This window comes from Mauremys mutica, chromosome 3 (genome assembly GCF_020497125.1).
Source record: "Mauremys mutica isolate MM-2020 ecotype Southern chromosome 3, ASM2049712v1, whole genome shotgun sequence".
Taxonomy (NCBI): domain Eukaryota; kingdom Metazoa; phylum Chordata; order Testudines; family Geoemydidae; genus Mauremys; species Mauremys mutica.
The window spans coordinates 56583199-56604043 of NC_059074.1; the positions used below are offsets into that span (position 1 = coordinate 56583199).

The following is a 20845-nucleotide window of genomic DNA, read 5'->3' on the forward strand; positions in this document are numbered from 1 at the left end:
GGCAGATGATACTATAACCACTAGAGGATACTCCTCTCTAAAACCTGGAACTGAATTCAGGAGTCCTGAGTCTCTACATTCCCCTGCTGTGAAATCTGCCGGCAAAGTATGTTTCTCGGCTCTAATGGATGGTCCACATAGAAGATGACAGTCTACCACTACCACCATTTACTGTATTAGATCAAGTGGTAGAAGTCTGTGTTATGGTTCTAAAAGTCCGGACCCTGCTGATGACCCAAGTTGGGGGTGTTAGGCCTGAATAAAGATGTAGCACAAAACCAGTTGTGCCAACCTGACTGAAGTCAAGCATCTAGAGGTTTCTGGGTAATCTCAGAGTGGAAAATACTGAGAAGCAGCATTGTCTCACAAAGCCCTGGGAAACAGTGAGATCAGTGAAGGGGCTGGGACCAGCTGTGTTATATTGAGAAACACTGTTTGAAAAACTGATAAGAAACACAAGCATCTCACAGTTCTGACTCTAACTCCTTGGTTTAGTGTTCGGTGTGTTTTAACTCCCTCGCATTCCTAACCTTTGGCGCTTGTTGAAATATTAACAATTTAATGCTGTAAAGACTAGGCATGCGTATATATTAAAAGGTGTCTAATTTCTGGGTGCCCAGCATAGGGGACAGATGTGCAGAAGTGTTGGGCACTTACAGCTCCAACTGAAGTCAATGGGAGCTGTGGTTTGACATATAAAGTGCTAAATAATGCTAAACACAAAATAATCAGGCCCTCAGTATCTCAAATTGTACATCCAAAATTGATGAATACTTGACAATTTTGACCTTAATCACTCTGTGTATCAGTTCCCCAGCTAATCTCACAGGGGTGTAGTGAAGATGCATTCATTCATTTTTGTGAAGAGCTCAGATAGTATGGTGACAGCACCGTAGAAATGCCCCATTAAACAAAAACACTGAATAACTACCATTCACTGAATGAGGAGGGGTCCTGTGGGAAAAAAATGACCGTGTAATTCAAGACTATATCATAATACAGACTCCCAAAGGCGAAGGAAGAGGGGGATGCAAATTAAGGTTGCACTGGCACCCTTAATTCTGGCACTTCCCAACTTTTGAATACTTGACTTTGCAACCTTAATGTGTTTGTTTTTTTGTTTTTGGATGTAATGTATAACTAGGCTTAGATGAAAGCTGTTTTTAAAATGAAAATAAAAAGTTTAACTATGAGTGAATTGTTCAAAGCTACAGCTGGCTTGGAGCCCATTAAAGAAAAGAGAGTGACAGTTTTTAAAAAGAGCATCTGCAGCCCAGCCTTGCTTTATAGGTTTCTTCCCACATAACCAAACTGACCATGGATTATATTCTGTTGAATAGGTCATGAAAGACGACACTGTTTTCCTTACATCAGAAAAATATTTTGAGGGTGCTTTGCACTCATATGAGGATACTTTGTCATACTTTCTTCTCATACACATCAGCACAAAGAGTTATTAGGGGAGAAATGCAGAATTGAGGTGCTCAGAAAAGAACATGGAGATTTCAGAACTAATATAAACTAAGCCTACTAAAATAGCTTTTCTCATTTCACTATTTTAGTGTGTTATTTAGCAGTGGATAATGGAGTCATATGTGAAAGAGACATTGCGACAAGTGCATTTTAAAATAAGGGGTCAATCCTGCAAGCTTTACTCATGTAAATAGAAATGATTCATGCATGCAGTTCCATTAATGTCCAGGGGATTATACACCTGAGAAAAAAGTTGCATAAGGTTGAACACAAAGTTAATTATGGTTAGCTAAAGATTATTTTCTGAATCATTCTATCAAATATTATTCTTAAAGCAAATGCAGTATATGATGTGTGATTTTTACCACTATGTTTTTTTGATATATATATACACACACACACACAACCAGAACAAATCTTGTCACTCTCATCTTTACTATGGTTGATTTAGAATATCTAATTTCATATACCTGTATTATAGAATTATGGTTATGGGATGGAAATGGTTTAACTGGGCCCTAATGTCCACTGATTACTTCATCATGTCCAGAGCCTGCTAAAACCCATTCATTTCAGAATTCTTTTGTAATCATACACAAAGCACACCATTTTACAATGCCTAGATACTATAGTGATTGGTTTCTTACAAATGCAATAATTTAGCGTCTTATAGGAATTAAATGGTTAATAGAGTAACATCCATTTTCCAATATTGTTAGGGAGGTTAATTTATTATATATTTAAATAGCAAATATATATTATTTGGGCTAGTTCTATTTTTCTGTACGTGATCTCATTCCCTAAGGTATCTGTAAAATGCCAGCAGGCTTGCAAAACATTAACAATAGAGCCAAAAATGCTACTGTTTTATCTGTGCTGTGCAAGAACTGAGGTAGATTAAGCATAAGTGGGATCTAAATGAGGCCTGAGATTCCAAGGTAGTATTTGATGTACAATAGCACAAGAGCCAACTCTCACTGAAACATTTAGCTGTCTGATATGGTTTAAGAAAATGTGTTCCACTGCATTTAGAATAAATCTAAAACATTTTCTATAATCTGTTGAACTACCTGTTCAGTGAATTGACTTGTGTGTGCCTCATTGGTTTTATTGCCATCTAGTGGGTGATTCAAAAGGTAATACAGCTGTAAAAATACAATTAATCAGATCTGTATTGAGATCCTTTTGATCTTTATTGATGCTCCTCTCACTTAAATCACTGATTTTACACCAGTGTAAAAGAGCAGTTAATCAACCCCCTAGGTCCTTCCGTTAATTCTTTGATACACAGCCTAAACAGTGGTATTTTTAATGTGGGTTATGTAGGGTCAATTTTCAGAGTTACACTGTATAATCCTGCAATACAATCTTCTTCCATGTAGTTTACAGAAAATCAGTGTCTTCTATTGGGGTGTTTCAGTATGCAACAGGATACTCGGAATGCGTGAGAAGGGAGTGTTTGGGAGGAAAATACATGCCAAATAGCAGGCGAAAAATGGAAATCACCAACACAAATGAGCAAAATAAATTGAGACTATTCAGAAACATGAGATGCCTCAGTTAGAGTAATCACTGAGTGAAGTTAAAACCAGATTATCACTCATATATGCCTGGGGCTCCCAGTACAATCAATGGCAACCTTAGTAATTGGAATGTATATTGAACCGAACTCTTGTAAACAATGTCTTTACATGTAGAAGGGGATTTATATATTAGAAGGGTTAACTTTATACACTATTCGAATGTTCTTCAGCAAAGTATTTGCTGTATTAAGCATATATAAGCATTCTTTCAACATTAGGGGTAAAATCTGGCCCCACTTAGATCAATGGCAAAGCTCCCATTGACTTAAGTGGAGCTAGGATTGTAGGTATGTTCTGTGTTCCAGTTTCTTTTACACTATATTCACTGCATACACACAAGAGAAATATTATTCTGCATTAAGTTCCAGTTCTTTCTGTGAAGTTTAGCCTATAGAATTGTCCTATAAATATACCTTACAAGTGTTAGAAACACTGATAAAGGTACCAGCTCATATGCACCTTCCTTTGGACATGCTGAGTTTTAAGACCTGAGAATTCATAATATCCTGGAGGAAAAGTGGAAGCAAGATGCTCTTTAACTTTCTCAGGGAGACTGGAGAAAATATTTGCTAAAATAGTGACAATGAGAGAAATGCTCACACTCTCAAATTCATGCTCTCAGAAAATGCAGATGGAGGGGTCTGTATGCAACTACAGTATATAAAAAAACTGAAGAGGATCCCATGGTAGGAAGGGCAGGTAACACAGATGGGTCTTGTAAGATTACTAATTTGTTGTGTTCATATTTGTTTATGAGAGCTTGTAGCTGAGCTTGGGATCACTAGTTCTACTTGCCTAGTGAGCAACAGAGGACTGGTAAAGGGGATCAGCAGGCCTGATCTTAAGAACAGTAGTAGGGTGCTGGCTGTTTAAAACCCATAGTTGTTCCCAGCCCTTCCTCACTCTCAGGGGACCGCTTCTGACCCTCTTCCTGACTTCAGCTCTGGCCTTGGACTTTGGTTCTTATTCTAGGTTCCAATTCCTGATTTCCAGCTCTGGCATCTGACCTTTGGCTCTGACCCTGGGCTCCTACTTCCAGTTACCAACTCCTGCTCTAAACACTAGCCCTGACTGCCCACATCTCTGTATCTGACAGGTAGCATGTTATCTGCTGTTTGTTAAATTTATACTAAAGTAAACCAAGAATACTCTACGTATATTCTGAACCCACCTGGTACAGGTTTTTTTTTTTTGGTTTTTTTTTAAGTTTCACTTCCTTTATGTCTCTTTTTCATTGCAGGATTCCCCACCTATATTCTTTCAATCTGATTCTGCTTCTTCAAGGCCCTACTTCAGTACATCAATTGCTTGTGTTAACTGACCATTTGTAGCAGGAGTTCCACCTTTTGAACTTCAAATACACAGCATAAACATAAGCAGAAAAAAAATGTAGGCAACATCTTTTAGAACACCAAGGCCATTGGCTATAGCACACTACATTTAAGCAATTCTCCTAATCTGCGCTATGGAACAAATCTACCTCTGTGCACTGCATGTTGATAAGGGCTGCCTTTTAGATGTTACATGCCATTTAATTGGTTCAGACTGGTTAACCTATTTAAACATATAAATTAAGTAGGAATATGTCCAGTTTTAGTGTCCCCCCCACTACAGAAGGGATGTGTACAAATTGAAGAGAGTCCAGTGGAGGGTAACGAAAATTATTAGGGGACTTATCATGACTTATGAGGAGAGGCTGAGGGAACTGGGGTTATTTAGTTTGCAGAAGAGAAGAGTGAGGGGGGATTTGATAGCAGCCTTCAACTACCTAAAGGGGGGTTCCAAAAAGGATGGAGCTAGGCTGTTCTCAGTGGTGGCAGATGACAGAACAAGGATTAATGGTCTCAAGTTGCAGTGGGGGAGGTCTAGGTTGGATATTAGGAAACACTATTTCACTAGGAGGGTGGTGAAGCACTGGAATGGGTTACCTAGGGAGGTGGTTGAATCTCCATCCTTGGTTTTTAAGGCCTGGCTTGACAAAGCCCTGGCTGGGATGATTTAGTTGATTTATGCTCCTGCTTTGAGCAGGGGGTTGGACTAGATGACCTCCTGAGGTCTCTTACAATGCTAATCTCCTATGATTCTATGTTTGTAGCTTGAGGGTCAGCTCCAGCAAAATGCAAGTGCCTACAGGGAGGTGCTGTACATCCTCAATTCCCTAAAACCAGTGGGAGCTATGGGAGCTCAGCACTTTGTATCAACAGTCAATTAATCACTATTTTATTGAAGTTTATTCCTTTCTGTTTTCAGTAACAAGAATAAGTTTGTAGCTAACCTATGATAAAACACTGATTTATATAACTGACCTATAATTATAACTAGGATACTGGGGAAATCCACAGGAGTTAGATGACTAAATACCTTTGAGATCCTTTGGGTCCAGATCCTCAGTTGGTATAAATTGGAGTAGTACCACTGAAGTCGTTGGAGCTTCACCAGTTTTATCTCATCTGAGAATCTAGACGGAGCATTTAGAATTTGAACAGTAAGGGGCTAATGGGTGGGGGGTTTATCACAAACAATTGGCAAGGCCTATTTTCAAGAGGGTCTTTTTTCCATTTTCAAACTATAATGTACTCTGTATTGTTTAGTTTCTATAATGGATTATTTGGTTTATCCTTAGATAAAAAAGAATGATAGGGTACAATGTAAAGCCACATGAACTTCTAGCCTCTGAAAAACATACCAGAAATCTTGAGCATAAATCCTTGTAAAGGCTCAAAGGCCAGCATAATTTTCTAACAGAGCTATACCAGCAACTCTCCTTAGGAATCATAGTGACAACAAATGATAAAGAATTTATCTTAAAATAACATATTTTTATAGTACACCAATAAAAAGCCAAGCTATTCTGTACGATAAATATTGGAAAAGGAGACTAGGAAACTCAATTTATTTCTTTAAAAATTATACTACTCTAAGTAATATATTCCAACAACACATTTAAATGTGCCTTGGACCCCCTAAATAACAAAGAATGTTGAGGTATTTATATAGTATGAAGCATAGTCAATTAGAGTGAAATGCTTAGAACCTCACACACACACACACCCTCCCATTCCCAACAACTGATTTCTTTATTCGTCTTAAAGAGAACGCAAAAAAGGCAAGGAGAAACAAAACATATACTAGTGCAAGATAAATGAAACTTTTAGGGTTAATAGTCCATCAAATTGGGTATTATCTGTGACATATATTCAGGGCATGTTGTTTTCATAGCTTTTAAGGTCAGACAGGACTATTATGATGATCTAATCTGACCTCCTGCATAACACAGGCCATAGAATTTCACCCAGTACTTTCTGTACCAGCCATAAATTCAGATTGAGCTAGACCTTATTTTTTAGAAAGACATCCAGACTTGATTTAAAGATTTCATGTGATGGTGAATCCACCTCTCATCTTGGTAATTTTATTTCTATGGTTAATTACCCTCTCTGTTAAAAATGTGCACCTTGTTGCTAGTTTTCAAGGCCTGTCTTGTGCCAAGCACTGCATCCTTTCAAACTTATGCCTTGGTTTTGATTTAGTCTTCTCACAAAAATAATATGGTTGACAACAAAAATATCTTAAGATAATTTGCTGCATTATAAGCCTGACTTGATTCAATTTTATTGGAATAAAGAGCTAAAACTTAATTTTAACCCTAAATTGGTCTGTACTTTTTAAAACCCCTTGGTCACAAGATATTTGAAGATATGTTCACCAGAAAAAATGTTACAAGAGAGAAGATTTTCTAGCACTTTTTCTGTGATAGAAGACTTTGAAACTTACCGGAATTGAAATTTGAGGATTATTTATAAGTTTTCCCAGCAGAGCAAAGCCATCCACGTTGATTTTGCCCCTGGGCTTTATCTGTAAGGATTCTATCATAATGCAGTCAATAAAAAGAGTGACATTACTCTTTTCCACGCTGACCATAACCTTGTGCCATTGGGAATCAAATAAAAAAGGCAAATGTGAAAAGGTTGCAGTCTGGAGACTTCCATCTAGCCCTTTATAAGAAAACTCAAGAGCCTTTGTTTGACTATTAAGCTTCACTCCAACTTGTTCTTTTCCTGACGAATCCTGGACCTGCCAAATACTCCAGCTTTTCTGAAGTGTGCTTCCAGTCATCCGAAATGTAGTTAGAAAGGAATATTCATCAGGCAATCCATTGGGATACAAAAACCTGTATAGGATCAAGCACAGTAGATTGGTTTTTGTGGGGGAGTCCTCTATGACTGTCATCTCTGAGAGAAATAAGAGTCCATCACTCAAAGGAACCATACTACAACTACTATCCTTCCGCTGAGGAGAAATTGAGGGGAACTCTTTTTCAGCCATTCGTGTTGCTCCTCATTTGGCAAAAGAAACTGTACTTCATCAGTGTGGGCTCTTCCTACATTACATAATGTTCATGCCAAGCCTCTCTGTCCATGATGGCTCAAGCAATCAGAGGCCAATATTATGAATTAAATCAAGGTCTCCTATAATAGTGCTGTGCACCTATGGCCTATCAAACCAACCAGTCAATCCTGTTTTTTAAATCTGTTGTGATATTATAATGCTCTTTCTAATCAATGCAGAACTGGTTCATTTCTAAAGTTCCATGATTGTTTTTTCAAACACATTCTGTTGATCTACCCAACAATAACCATTTATTACGTATTAGCAATTGCTTTAGCAGAAGTAGGTTACTTGTTTGAAAATTATATAAAAGGTAAGAACTCACACTTAAAAATTTATTGTATTCTGTGGTATTCAATTTCAGTGCTACATGCACTAGAGAACAGATTTACTATTATGAAATAGCTAATCCCTCTGCTTTTTATTATTTGCATTATTTTACTATGTACCCTTTAAAATATGCAATTTGGAAACACAGAACAGTCTAATGTTTCTTGCAACATTGCAATCTAAAATAACTGAAATTTGCTTCTTTCTAGAAAGCTGTGTCAATGCATCTCACCAGATAGGACAGTGTTTAAAGATTATGCTATTTAAACTTGCTACAGATACTGGTATTATACTCTCATAAACCTTTTGATTAGGTAGGGGTTTTTTTTCTTATCTGTCCCCATTTAAAATTCTTATAAAAAGAGAAATATGTTTCACTAAGCCTGATTAGGCATGGGGATGTGCCAGGCTACGCTATCAGGACAACACACAAAAACAATTTCCAGAGAACAAGTAGGCTACCCAAAGACGCAATCTGCCTTGGCTTTGTAGGGCTTATTGGTCCTTCACTAATGGCAATTCAGCCACTAGACTAGCCTATGCAGAAAAATGAGAAAATAGTCTTAAAATAAGTTATCTACCTCAGAACACAGTTTAATTAATATAATAAACTAGTCCTTCCAGATTAACAGTTGCACTACAAACAACAGAGCCTTTAAGTGCCTCAGCCTGTGTAGTCACATTCCAGTAGGAGGCTCCAAAGCACCAGCAGGAATGAACGTGACTAGACTGCAGTCACAAAGGATTGTCCAGGTATAGACTCTACCTAAAATATTAACCTAGTGCTGCCACTAATTGTCCTTATACTATGAATTCCATGCCTGCTACTACCTGAGTAGCAGGAAAAGATGGTATGTTGGGAGATGGAATGCAGGGGATGAGATTTGCCGTAGCATAACCTTAACTCTTGTACTTCTGATAGGGGTACAAAATAAGTGGTTGTACCTTCACCTATATTACTCCTGGGGGACTCTGTGCCACTGTGCAATGCAGAATTCAGGTTAAGAACATAAGAATGGCCATACTGGGTCAGACCAAAGGTCCATCTAGCCCAGTAGCCTGTCCTCCAACAGTGGCCAATGCCAGATACCCCAGAGGGAATGAACAGGTAATCATTAAGTGATCCATTCCCTGTCGCTCATTCCCAGTTTCTGACAAACAGAGGCTAGGGACAACATCCCTGCCCATCCTGGCTAATAGCCATTGATGGACCTATCCTCCATGAATTTATCTGGTTCTTTTTTGAACCATGTTATAGTCTTGGCCTTCACAACATCCTCTGGCAAAGAGTTCCACAGGTTGACTGTGCATTGTGTGAAGAAATACTTCCTTTTGTTTGTTTTAAACTTGCTGCCTATTAATTTCATTTGATGACCCCTAGTTCTTGTTTATGTGAAGGAGTAAATAACACTTCCTTTTTACTTTTTCCACACCAGTCATGATTTTATAGACCTCTTTCATATCCCCCCCTAGTCGTCTCTTTTCCAAACTGAAAAGTCCCAGTCTTATTAATCTCTCCTCATACAGAAGCCATTCCATACCCCTTATCATTTTCATTGCCCTTTTCCAATTCCAATATATCTTTTTTGAGATGGGGTGATCACATCTGTACACAGTATTCAAGATGTTGGCGTACCATGAATTTATATAGAGGCAATATGATATTTTCTGTCTTCTTATCTATCTCTTTCTTAATGATTCCCAACATTCTGTTTGCTTTTTAGATTGCCACTGCACATTGAGTGGATGTTTTCAGAGAACTATCCACAATGACTCCAAGATCTCTTTCTTGAGTGGTAACAGCTAATTTAGACCCCATCATTTTATATGTATAGTTGGGATTATGTTTTCCAATATGCATTACTTTACATTTATCAACATTGAATTTCATCGGCCATTTTGTTGCCCAGTCACCCAGTTTCGAGAGAGCCTTTTGTAGCTCTTTGCAGACTGCCTGGGACTTAACTATCTTGAGTATTTTGTATCATCTGCTTACCCCTTTTTCCAGATCATTTATGAATATGTTGAATAGGACTGGTCCCAGTACAGACTCCTGGAGGACACCACTATTTACCTCTCTCCATTCTGAAACTGGCTATTTATTCCTACCCTTTGTTTCCTATCTTTTAACTATTACCAATCCATGAGAGGACCTTCCCTCTTATCCCATGATACTTACTTTGCTTAAGAGCTTTTGGTGAAAAACCCATGTTGACTCTTCCTCAACAAATTATGTTCGTCTATGTGTCTGATAATTTTGTTCTTTACTATAGTTTCAACCAGTATGCCCGGTACTGAAGTCAGGCTTACCGGCCTATAATTGTCGGGATCACCTCTTGAGTCTTTTTTAAAAGTTGGCATCACATTAGCTATCCTCCCATCACTTGGTACAGAAGCTGATTTAAATGATAGGTTACAGACAGCAGTTAGTAGTTCTGCAATGTTCTGCACCGGATTTCCTTATTCCCTGCAGAATTTCTGCTGCAGAGCTGCTGGCACTGCTGGACCTGACAGTGCCCAGCTCCCCAGCTCACAAATAGAAGACACTGCTGCGGGGAGGGGGAGCTGGAGGTTTTCCCGGCAGCTGTGGTTCCCAACACATACTGAAGGAAGGAGATAGCACGCAGAAAACTCCATTCAAGCCTGGGACCCTGGGCTCAGTGGGGTAGCGGGTGTGACTGTCTGGGCTGGGGCATGCCCCACAGCTAGGCTCTGGGAAGGGTAGGGGGTGACTATCTGGGTTGGAGGGCACCTTGCAGCTGGGCTCTGCAGGGTGGGGGTGTGATTGGCTGGCTGGGGTGGGCAGGGCTGGTGCAACCCTAGGGAGGGATAGCTCAGTGGTTTGAGCATTGGCCTGCTAAACCTAGGGTTGTGAGTTCACTCCTTGAGGGGGCCATTTAGGGACCTGGGGTATAATGAGGAGAACATACATACGTAACTGGAGATGTGCCTATATATGGATAAACCTGTAGAGTGGGATTTGGAACAGTATGGAGATGTTCATGTGTATGTGCCTTACAGAATAGGATTTTGCTTAAATCTTATTGTTCGAATCCTTTTGGTTTGTTTTTTATGTTGCCACCTCTAACACAAAATGTCAAAATCTGATATTATTTTTCTGTCTCTCCTCCTAACCCCACTCTGTTCCTTCCCTTCTTTACAAGTAGTGACAAATCCACTGTCTTCCCTATCACTTAGCTTCAAAGCCTCAGGGTTGTTTTCATACCCTCTTTCCTTCCCTCCTCCCCCATAATGGGACTCTTTCACTGCTTTCAGTGGACTTCTTCCTCTATAATATCTCTTACATGTATACGTCTCTCTATCCCTACTGCTAAATCCTTAGTTCATGCATAGGGCATTCCTCTCCAACTACTGCAACCCTCATCTCTGTGGACTCCTTGCATCTGACCTATCTTTACCACTTGTCTATCCAAGATGTTGCCACTAAATCATCTTTTTCTCCTGCTGCTGTGATCACATCACCCCTCAATTCAAATCTATCAGTTGGCTTCCTCTTTCTCTGCATCAAATTCAATCACCCCATAAGAACCCATATGCCACTCAGCTACAGCAAACGCTTCCACATCATGGTGTCTCTGAAAGAGGTGGGGGCAGAATCTGGCATCAGGGGAAATAATGAGAGAATCTCAGACAGCCCCTCCTCTGCCTTAAACAAATTAAAATAAAGAAATACTGTAACTTTTGGAAGCCGGATCGAAAGAAGGGAATTGATTGTCTAATCAGATCTACTGTTTTCTTTAAGAGAAAACAAAATGAATAGAAATATATATGTAACAGTAAAGGAAAAGACAATGACTTTACATAAACATAGCTAAATATTCATATTTAATAACTCAACCCTGCTATCAGAAAACCTAAGAACTGCATTCTCACAGAGCAACTGCTAAACTTGGCAGAACCAAAAGCAAGAAATGTTTAGAGAAGGAGATGACCTATTTTTGTGTATGTTTTACATGCATAACTCTACTGAATGGTGAGCAGACAGATTCTCATCTCAGTTATACTGGTATAAATGCAGAGTAATTCCACAGGCTTCGTTGACATCAGGGTAACTGAGTCAGGGCCGGCTCAAGGCACCAGCCCAGCAAGCAGCTTCTTGGGGCGGCCAACGGTGAGGGGCACGTCCGGGTCTTCGGTGGCAATTCGGCGGCGGGTCCCTCACTCCCTCTCGGAGCGAAGGACCAGCCACCGAATTGCCACCGAAGACTGAAGCGGTGGCAGTAGAGCTGCAGATCACAATTGTGGCTTTTTTTTTCTTTTTTTCTTTTTGCTGCTTGGGGCGCCAAAAGCCCTGGAGCCGGCCCTGAACTGAGTACAGAATTTGGCCCAGACTCTGCCATATTGACTAAGGCAAAATTAGAAACTATGGTAAAAATATATTAATATTTTAAACAAAATATTTGCTGATAATTCTTCATCTCCCTTCAAAGTCTGGAGAACCAGATTCCATGTTTCCCCTATGACCACCGTTGGCGACACAAGCACTTCAAGTATGAAACTACACTCCTATACGTGCGTCTGATAGCCCTAATGTATGGAGGGGAGAAATCAAGACATTTTGGATTTAGAATTTGGCAGAGGAGTGAAAGAAAAGCTAACTTGCAAATATATATTAAGAGTATAGGCCAAATTCTGACCTGACTTACCCTCTCCTCTACTGTGGGGCTGCGAAGGATGTGTATCAGAGCAGAATTTCAACCTTATGTATTTATAATTCTTAATTCTCTATATAGGGCCTAATCCTGCTTTCTGCATGTACCCAGAAATACCACTAACAGTTATGACTGTGCAAGGAATGCAGAAGCAGGCTGATATTGTGTTACTGATCTGAATTCATAAACAGTTTTTTAAAGGTGGTTTTATTTCTGTATATTCCTTTGCAGTTGGCCTTTAGCAAACTTTTTTAACATTACCACTTCCTTTTAAAAGAATGTTTCAGTGGGACATGAGAGTTATTAAACCCATAACTCTAATGCACACCAGAAAGATTCCTTTAATTGATTAGGACCAGTTTCTGCCACCCTTATTCATTTTGAATACCCCTTGACTAGCCCATTGATTTCAGTGGGACTACTTGTGGTGCAAGGCACTAATCATTTTGTGTAAGGGTGGCAGAAACTGACCATTCAAAAGGTTAACTTATCCTTGTTTTTGATTTGCAGTATAAATCTGTTTCTTTTAAGATCTGTTTCCTTAGGTGGGCTCCATTGTCCTTTTAGATAACATACCCTTAGATAAATTAATGCCTTTTTGGTAGGTTACTGCTTTTTATCCTTTCTATTACAGTGTGACATCAACGTCAGTTGTATGGTTGCATACAGGTTTGATACTCAAGATAAAAAGAAAAGGCAGTAGAAGACTATTTATGGCCTGATCCAGAGCAGCAGGACCTTCAAAGGAGCCCTTCTTCACAGATAAATGTTATTTTCAGACAGTCTTTGAAGGGAGTAACAGTGAAAACAGCTTCTGAGAGTCCTCTGCAGGTGATACAAATCTCTATATAGAAATTTACAAAGCTCCTTTTGTTGCCTTACATCTTGTTAATGTAATTTAGTTGGCATTTCACCCGTTAAAGGGAGCTCACCAGACCCGTGTAAATAAATGTTGTACTATTTGCACTAGAAATTTGGCAAGCACTTTGGTTTCTACCCTAGGGAAAACTTAATCTGAGAACTCAGGCGTGCAGTTTGCAGAATTATAATATTTGGGTACTGGGACACCACTCAATATAATTCCAATCTCCAATATTTGTGGGTGCACTTTAGGGACAATGAATGGTAGTTTATTAATACAATGTATTAGAATGACCAGACCTCATCCCTGCTTACATGTCATAAATACTTTGCTAGTACGATTTTTTTTTCAAAAGCCTGCATGTGAAAAAAGGGAGTCTCTTATCACTCAGTTACAATGTAAAGGGATGTTGACATGCTAAGGGGCAGCACAGTAATGGCAGTACAAAGATGGACATCAGCAGAAGAGCAGATACGGAGCATAGTATCGTAGAGGTGGTAAGGCTGCCTCATGGTTGCTGTGTTTTACTCGAGCCACTTACTCCCAGCTGGAGAACAAGTGCAGCATAGACTGATCCTAATCACTTCCCTCTTTTGATTTAACTATGCCCTTTTGGAGTTTGGGCTTTGGCTCACACAGCCAGCAGCATAACTACAATTATGCTTTGCATGGGAGTCAATCACCTCAGAGGTGCCTACACACAGCACAATGCAGTGCAGAAACAAGCCCACTGAAACCACTAAATTTATGGAGGATGCTTATGGCTCTATACAAAATTCTATTTCAGCATCTAAGCCTTGGTCTACACTGGGGGGAGTTAATTGATTTAAGTTATGTAACTTCAGCTACATGAATAATGTAGCTGAAGTTGACATACTTAGATCGACTTACCGTGGTGTCTTCACTCTGGGGAGTTCACTGCTGCCACTCCCCCGTAAACTCTGCCTGTGCCTCTTGCCAAGCTGGAGTACAGGAGTCGACGGGAGAGCGCTCGGGGGTTGATTTATCGTGTCTAGACTAGACCGATAAATCAATCCCTACCTGCCAATCCGGCGGGTAGTGAAGACATACCCTAAGAGAACAGCCTGGCTGTAATACATTATAGCCACCAGGTTGCCTGGAGTTCAGTCATCACCTAGCAATGCCACAGCCAGTCCTTCAATGGGACCCAAAACCAGATACCTATCTCATAGAACTGGAAGGGACCCTGAAAGGTCATTGAGTCCAGGCCCCTGCCTTCACTAGCAGGACCAAGTACTGATTTTGCCCCAGATCCCCCTCAAAGGATTGAACTCACAATGCTGGGTTTAGCAGTCCATTGCTCAAACCACAGCTATCCCTCCCCCCAATGGCTTACAAGAAAAGGAGAGTGCAGGAGAACACACTTCCTGGACCTAAGCTGTAATGGGTTGGCTGCTGTTTCAAAAACTTGTATTAAAATATTATATATGAATAAGTGTTGGTGTGGTGCAGGCTAAAGGTTTATTAGAAGGAATATGGGATGCCTACATAAGTCACAGTGACAAAGCCTGAGTTATTCAGGTCACATAAAAGAAGTTTCAGTCTCTGTGGGGTGGCATCCATAGCTCTCTCACTACTTTAATGCTCTTGAGTAATTCAGCCAACCAAAATTCATGCCAATAAAATCCATAAACCACACCTAACCATTGTGTGTTGTGTATACCACCCATTCACAGAATATCTATTAGAGAAATGTTTGAGAGAGTTTTAAAGCATTTTAACTTGGACTACGTGTTGCCTTAGGGCTTGACTCCACTGCAGTGTTAGCTCGAATTATCTACACTCAAGTTAAAGTGGCCACACTGCAAAAGTACACTTGCGACGCACTGAGTGATTGGATTAGCAACATAGAGTAGTTGCATTCCCACTGTGCTCCTAACTGGAGCATCAGCTGCACTCACACTTCAACCTAGGCCCACTGACAGCCCAACTAACTGGAGCTTAAAGCACCACCTAAATCAAGCTAGAGATTTTGGTATGTAGACAGGAGTCAGGTTAGGGGCAACACTCAAGTTACAGCATGAGCTAACGGTGCAGTGAAGACAGGTGCTCAGTTACCATATGTGCCAATAAATCACCTTTATGAATGACCTAAAATAGCTTTTTGATCAGACTTCAGAGTTGTAACGTTTTAATTTATATCTCAGGCTATTCCAAGGCTAGAAACAAGAACTGTGTATCACACTGAAAAGCTGAGAGTCTCCTCCTTTTTAATGGCATTAACTTCCCATTTCTCTTATGGTCATAAGGTATCAGGACCCGGAGACTGCAGCTGCTTTGTGTTACTGCAGTAATGCAAAGCAACCATAAACCCAGTTTAACCAGACAGTTACACTGGAGTCTAACTTTAGCCTACAAATTAAGCACAAAGCAGCCACAATGTACTGGTGGCAGGAAGGGGTGCGAGAGGACCAGCTGAGGCATAGCAGCAGCACTTTGCTTTACGGTGATTCCTCAGCTAAATAATGGTCCATTAAGGGGCATCATCAGCTAGGATAAGTGAAGCTGTTCTAACTTACATCAGGAGCTGAACCAGCCCCCAGTTTCTCCCAAGTTTGGGTAAGGCATCTTAATCCTGTAACCCCCTTTGGTCCTGGGTCCAGAACTCACCTGGAACCAAGGATCTGGCCCATAGAATGTAAATACGATTAGATTCCAAAATACAGTCTCCTGTAGCAATCTGTCTGTGACACGTGGGGGAAAGGTTTTCAACTTTTCTATGTCATGTGACTGATACTGAAGTGGGAGCATGTGTGCACTCTCTTCCCAAAGGACTAAAATAAACCACCATTCAATCCATTCTCCTCCTCCTTACCTTTCCCCTGTGACTATCACACTGGCAAAAAGATCCCTTCTCTTCCTCCTCCCTGGCAAAGCCATCTGTGAGGCATCCCCACTGAAAGGATCTTCACTCTGCCCCTCTGCACCCACCCAGTCCCACCTTCTCATTATGCCCCCCTAGCCTTTCCACACAGCCCTCTCCAGCTACTGGCATCAGTTTCTGGAGGTTACACCCTTTCTAGCTGGAAAATTCCAGCCCCCCGAGCAGCACTATTGGTAGGGGAAGGAAGTGGGGAGAGCTCCCTCTAGCTATTACTGTCTAGTCAATCTAGTCTAGTGACATCACACAAAAACAAAAGGGGGGAGGGGGGAGGCACTGGATACATTGTATCCATTCCAAGAGCTTTGCCAACCCCAGCTGAAGAACTAGTTATTTCGGGAGGGGGGCAAACTTTCAGGGGGACAATATGCTAAAACAGACTTTTAAAGTAAAACAACTAAATGTGTTACCTGGTTGGGATCCTGAAGTCTACGTTTGTGCCTAATTTATAAGCCACTTGTAAAGCTGTGGAGCCCACCACTCTCTGGATGACTCCTCGGGAGGCAGCTTTATCTAGTGCGAACTGAGAAATCAGGTCGTAACCTACAAGAACAAACATGCACAGCTAGACATTATTTCTTTATTTTTAAGTGAGCATTGAAGAATCACAGAGCTTGAACATACCCTGATTGCAATGTCTAAACAGCAGTTTTTTCCTGCAAAGTTTTTACTTGCCTGGCAAGTCATCTTCGCCAGTCCTGATTGGTGGGCAGAGGTCAGTCTTTTGGTTAGAGCTGAAGGTGACTGGGAACCCTGCAAAGAAAAGATCCTTCTTCATCACATGATGGAAATTGCCTGAAATTGCCCAGCTAAGGGAATTAATATGTATTAAATAAAGTAATATTAGAATAATGGCCAATACTGGACCCACTGAAGCAGATGAGCATCTGCTTTTAGAAGTCTTCAAATTTAACAGAATAATTTGATGGCTGATTTATTTGTACATTTTTTGTTTAAATGTTTAAATTAGAAAAGGGTTGTAATTCTCCCTTCCTCAGCACTGTTTGTGAATTGCAGCTGTCCCATGTATCTTGCACTATATCAGGGGTAGGCAACCTATGGCACGTATGCCGAAAGCAGCACGCGAGCTGATTTTCAGTGGCCCTCACACTGCCTGGGTCCTGGCCACCAGTCTGGGGGGCTCTGCATTTTAATTTAATTTTAAATGAAGCTTATTATACATTTAAAAAACCTTATTTACTTTACGTACAGCAATAATTTAGTTATATATATAGACTTATAGAAAGAGATCTTCTAAAAATGTTAAAATATGTTAGAGGCACGCGCAACCTTAAATTAGAGTGAATAAATGAAGACTCGGCACACCACTTCTGAAAGGTTGCCGACCCCTACACTATATGGAGGGTTTGTCCAGAACCTTTGGTGGTTTAAGCAAAGTTTTTAAAAATACTAGTTAGCTCAATCTACTGCCTCTCTAACTGAAAGCAATCCTCACACTAGCTGAAGTGGCTGTTGAGAAAGGAAGTTGTTGGCATCCACTCCTTCATTGATATTCCAGGTGTTCCCACCCACATCCTTGCCATGTTTGATCAAATAACAAGCCTTGGTGAAGCATAAGTTTGGGGCCAAAGAGACTTGCAGGCTCTCTTTATTGACATGAACAAGAGTGTAAAAGAAATTTCCCTGGAAAACCAAATACATGTCTCACTTTCTAAATACTGTCTGTTTAAAATTATTGCTGTGAGCATTGGGGAAAAAACCAGTCCCCCTATCTTAAAGAAGTAAAAAGGCAAAATAAACATTTGCTGGAAAGAGCTCTACCCAAGCCTAACATCTAGTTAAACTGGAAAATGTTACTAAAGTTTGGATGGGGAAGAAAGATGCATGCAAGTTGGAAGGAGCTACCTTCCCAGTCCACAGAGAGCCTCTTGTCTGCTGAAAGGACTCAACCATAAATGTGGGTTTCCTTCTCACAACATAGACGTAAAGAAAAACGTCAGGTTGACATTTTACACCTTAGAAATGGCTTATTCTATGTTATTGAAATGGATATGCGGCTGACATCCAGTCATTTCTGCTTGATGGTCAGCTAATACAGTGGATCCAGTTTGTTGCCACATCTACCAGAAAAACCTTTAACTAGAGGAATTATTTTTATTGCACCCAGTCCTTAGTATCCGTTTCCAGATTGTGATCCTCACCTTAGAAATGTATTTACTCTCTGGTCTGTTTAGATGGCAAGAAGATAAACAAGAACAATCAGACAATGACAGGAAGATGGAGAGTGTACCCCAAATGGTAGATTTAAAATACCAGTCTGTGAAAGACATCACTTTCTCTAAATTCTCCTTCTTGCTTTCACTCTCTCACACACATTTTGAGAGTCTAAGTGATGTCTAGCTAGTGAGGTGTTTTAGCTGCGACTAAAATGCTTTTGATTATCAAACTCTTTTGAGGAACTCTTTTGATTATCAAAATACCAGTGAAATGAAACACAGATAAAGGATAGACCCTTACTTGTTTGCTGCTGGACGTTGGCTGACACCAGAGCCCACAGAAAACTACACATGTACAAGAAAACAGGAGCTTGCCTGTGAACAGAAAGAAAACTCAAACATGAATTTACAGCTTCTGATATATCATGCGATCCTGTTTCAGCTCATGGTCACACATATTAAATAAATACATGACTTAGGGATTGCTAACACTTGGCAAGCAAACCCTTTTAGAGTTAAGCTTTTTATCTTTACCAGTGCAACAAAATGTGCCTATGATGTTATCTCAGTTTCCATTTCTTACTTATAAAACTGTCATAAAAATAAAAAAATAGGGAAGACAGCAGGCAAAGACAGTTTTAAATGCTACCAATTAATCACTTTCTCTGTCAGCTGTTAATTACTGATTGCTTACAAATGCCACTTGCTCTCTTACCAGTTCCTCTTCATTTTCTCTGCTGGTTTTCTTCAGCTCTATCATGTGAGTATTTGGGGTGTATATTTATGTCCTGTGCTCTCCTGTAGTTAATCCCATCAAAGAGTGCATGAATGAGTGCAGATTTGGCTCTTTCTGCCCCATACAGGACTTCAGAAGGGAATGAGGCTCCGTCTGCTGGGGCTGCTTTAATCCTGCAGAGGGAAGGAGGTGGGGGCTGGACAGCTTGTGTGTCCTGGTGGGGTCTGAGGGCGGCTCTCAGGAACTAGCTGGGATATAAAAAGGCAACGAGAGTGGAGGAAAGGCTGCTATTCATGCCAGCTTCGGAATGGGGATGTGGTGAGGAAACATAAGTTAGACCATACCACCCACTGAGTGGCAGGGTCTGCTGGTGAGGGAAGCCAATGAAAGATAAATGTGTTAAAGAGTCTTGAAGAAACAGGTGGCCCTATGATGTGTATATTTTGACAGTTCTGGGAATTAGGATAAGGTTGAACTACCCCTAACCCTGGAAAGAAGAACCTTTCATTTCTCATTGACTTCCTCACTAGACTGTCCCAGCTAGACCCTGGGAGGTGTGGCAAAGGATTCTTCTGAACAGAAGCAATCATTTTTAAGTTGGTTTCATTGCTTTAACTAGAACCTTGCCAAGGTATACACATTACATAGCTAAAGAGACTGCAGTTCCTCAGTCCTAGTTGATAAGCTGTTTTTGCTAGAGGCCATTTATTTTGTGTTTTCAGACATATAAACATTAGCTCATATGGCTGCAGAGAGTGAGAGGGACTGAAGCTTATATGCATGGAAAGGCTGAGTCAAAGAGCACGAGCAGGTAGGAGACTCTGATATTTACTGCTGATCAACAGTTAGAATGTGGTATGGAAAGGCAGGGTCAGATTGGGCCAGTGTGTGGCAGTACGGCCTACTAGCATGTCTGTCAAAGTGCTAGCTTGAGGTTCTCAGGTTTCATTTAAAAAAAAGCAAGTTTCTAGTTGTTGTGGTTCCAAACCAAAAAAAAAAGTGAATGGTGTATAACTAATTCAATGAAGTCTGCCTGAATCTGCTGAGAGTCTGAAGCAATAGCTCTGGAAGTTATGAACTGCCCCATTCATCTCAATGAGATGCAACTCAGATGTCCAGTAACGATCATTTAAATGGTAATGTGAACTATTCCATACCTTGTGTAAGGGAAAGTCACAGACGTACACAATGTACTTTGAGTGATGGCTCATTCTGGTATCCCAAATGGGTGGCCTTTGGAAAGTACCATTGACAGAGTCTGTGAACGTATTCAAACCCCAGTAGCTCAAGTAGCTCAGAGAAACATATGGTCACATTCTGAACTGCTGTACAATCTACTGTGTGTGGTGCTTAATTTTGACAATTCATGTGGATGGAGTTTATTGTGTGGGTGAAGCTCAGAAGAGAACTGCCACCCTTCCCCCTACCCAATCCATATTGGGTAATATTCTGAAATCCTGAGGACAAGGGAATTAGCACTCTCCTTTGGGATCAGAGTAGCAGAAGAAACTAAAGCCCAATTTGGTCTGTTAAAGTGGTGACTTTAACAAGTGAATGGTGGTCACTGGAAGGAGTGGTGGTAGCTGCTCCCTGGCAGTTCTTCCACTCTGTCCCATCTCCATAACTCTGTACTGTTGCGGGGGTGGGGAGTATTCTCCTATTCTCCTGCTCTATGTGGAATGCTACCTCTGTCCTGATGAGGCACTTTGCTTTTCAATTT

General features: G+C 40.5%; 1 protein-coding gene across 1 annotated transcript in view; it reads right to left on the reverse strand.

Moving 5' to 3' along the window:
- The window catches only part of COL9A1 (collagen type IX alpha 1 chain), a 102462-nt gene extending 83313 nt beyond the window's left edge, over positions 1-19149 (reverse strand). The window contains exons 1-5 of the mRNA XM_045010285.1: positions 19073-19149; positions 18691-18764; positions 16888-16965; positions 16623-16755; positions 6831-7227 (exon numbers count right to left, since the gene is read on the reverse strand). Of these exons, the coding sequence (XP_044866220.1) occupies positions 6831-7227; positions 16623-16755; positions 16888-16965; positions 18691-18764; positions 19073-19149 (759 nt within the window). The remainder of the gene's footprint in view (positions 1-6830; positions 7228-16622; positions 16756-16887; positions 16966-18690; positions 18765-19072) is intronic.
- Between the last annotated feature and the right edge of the window lie 1696 nt (positions 19150-20845).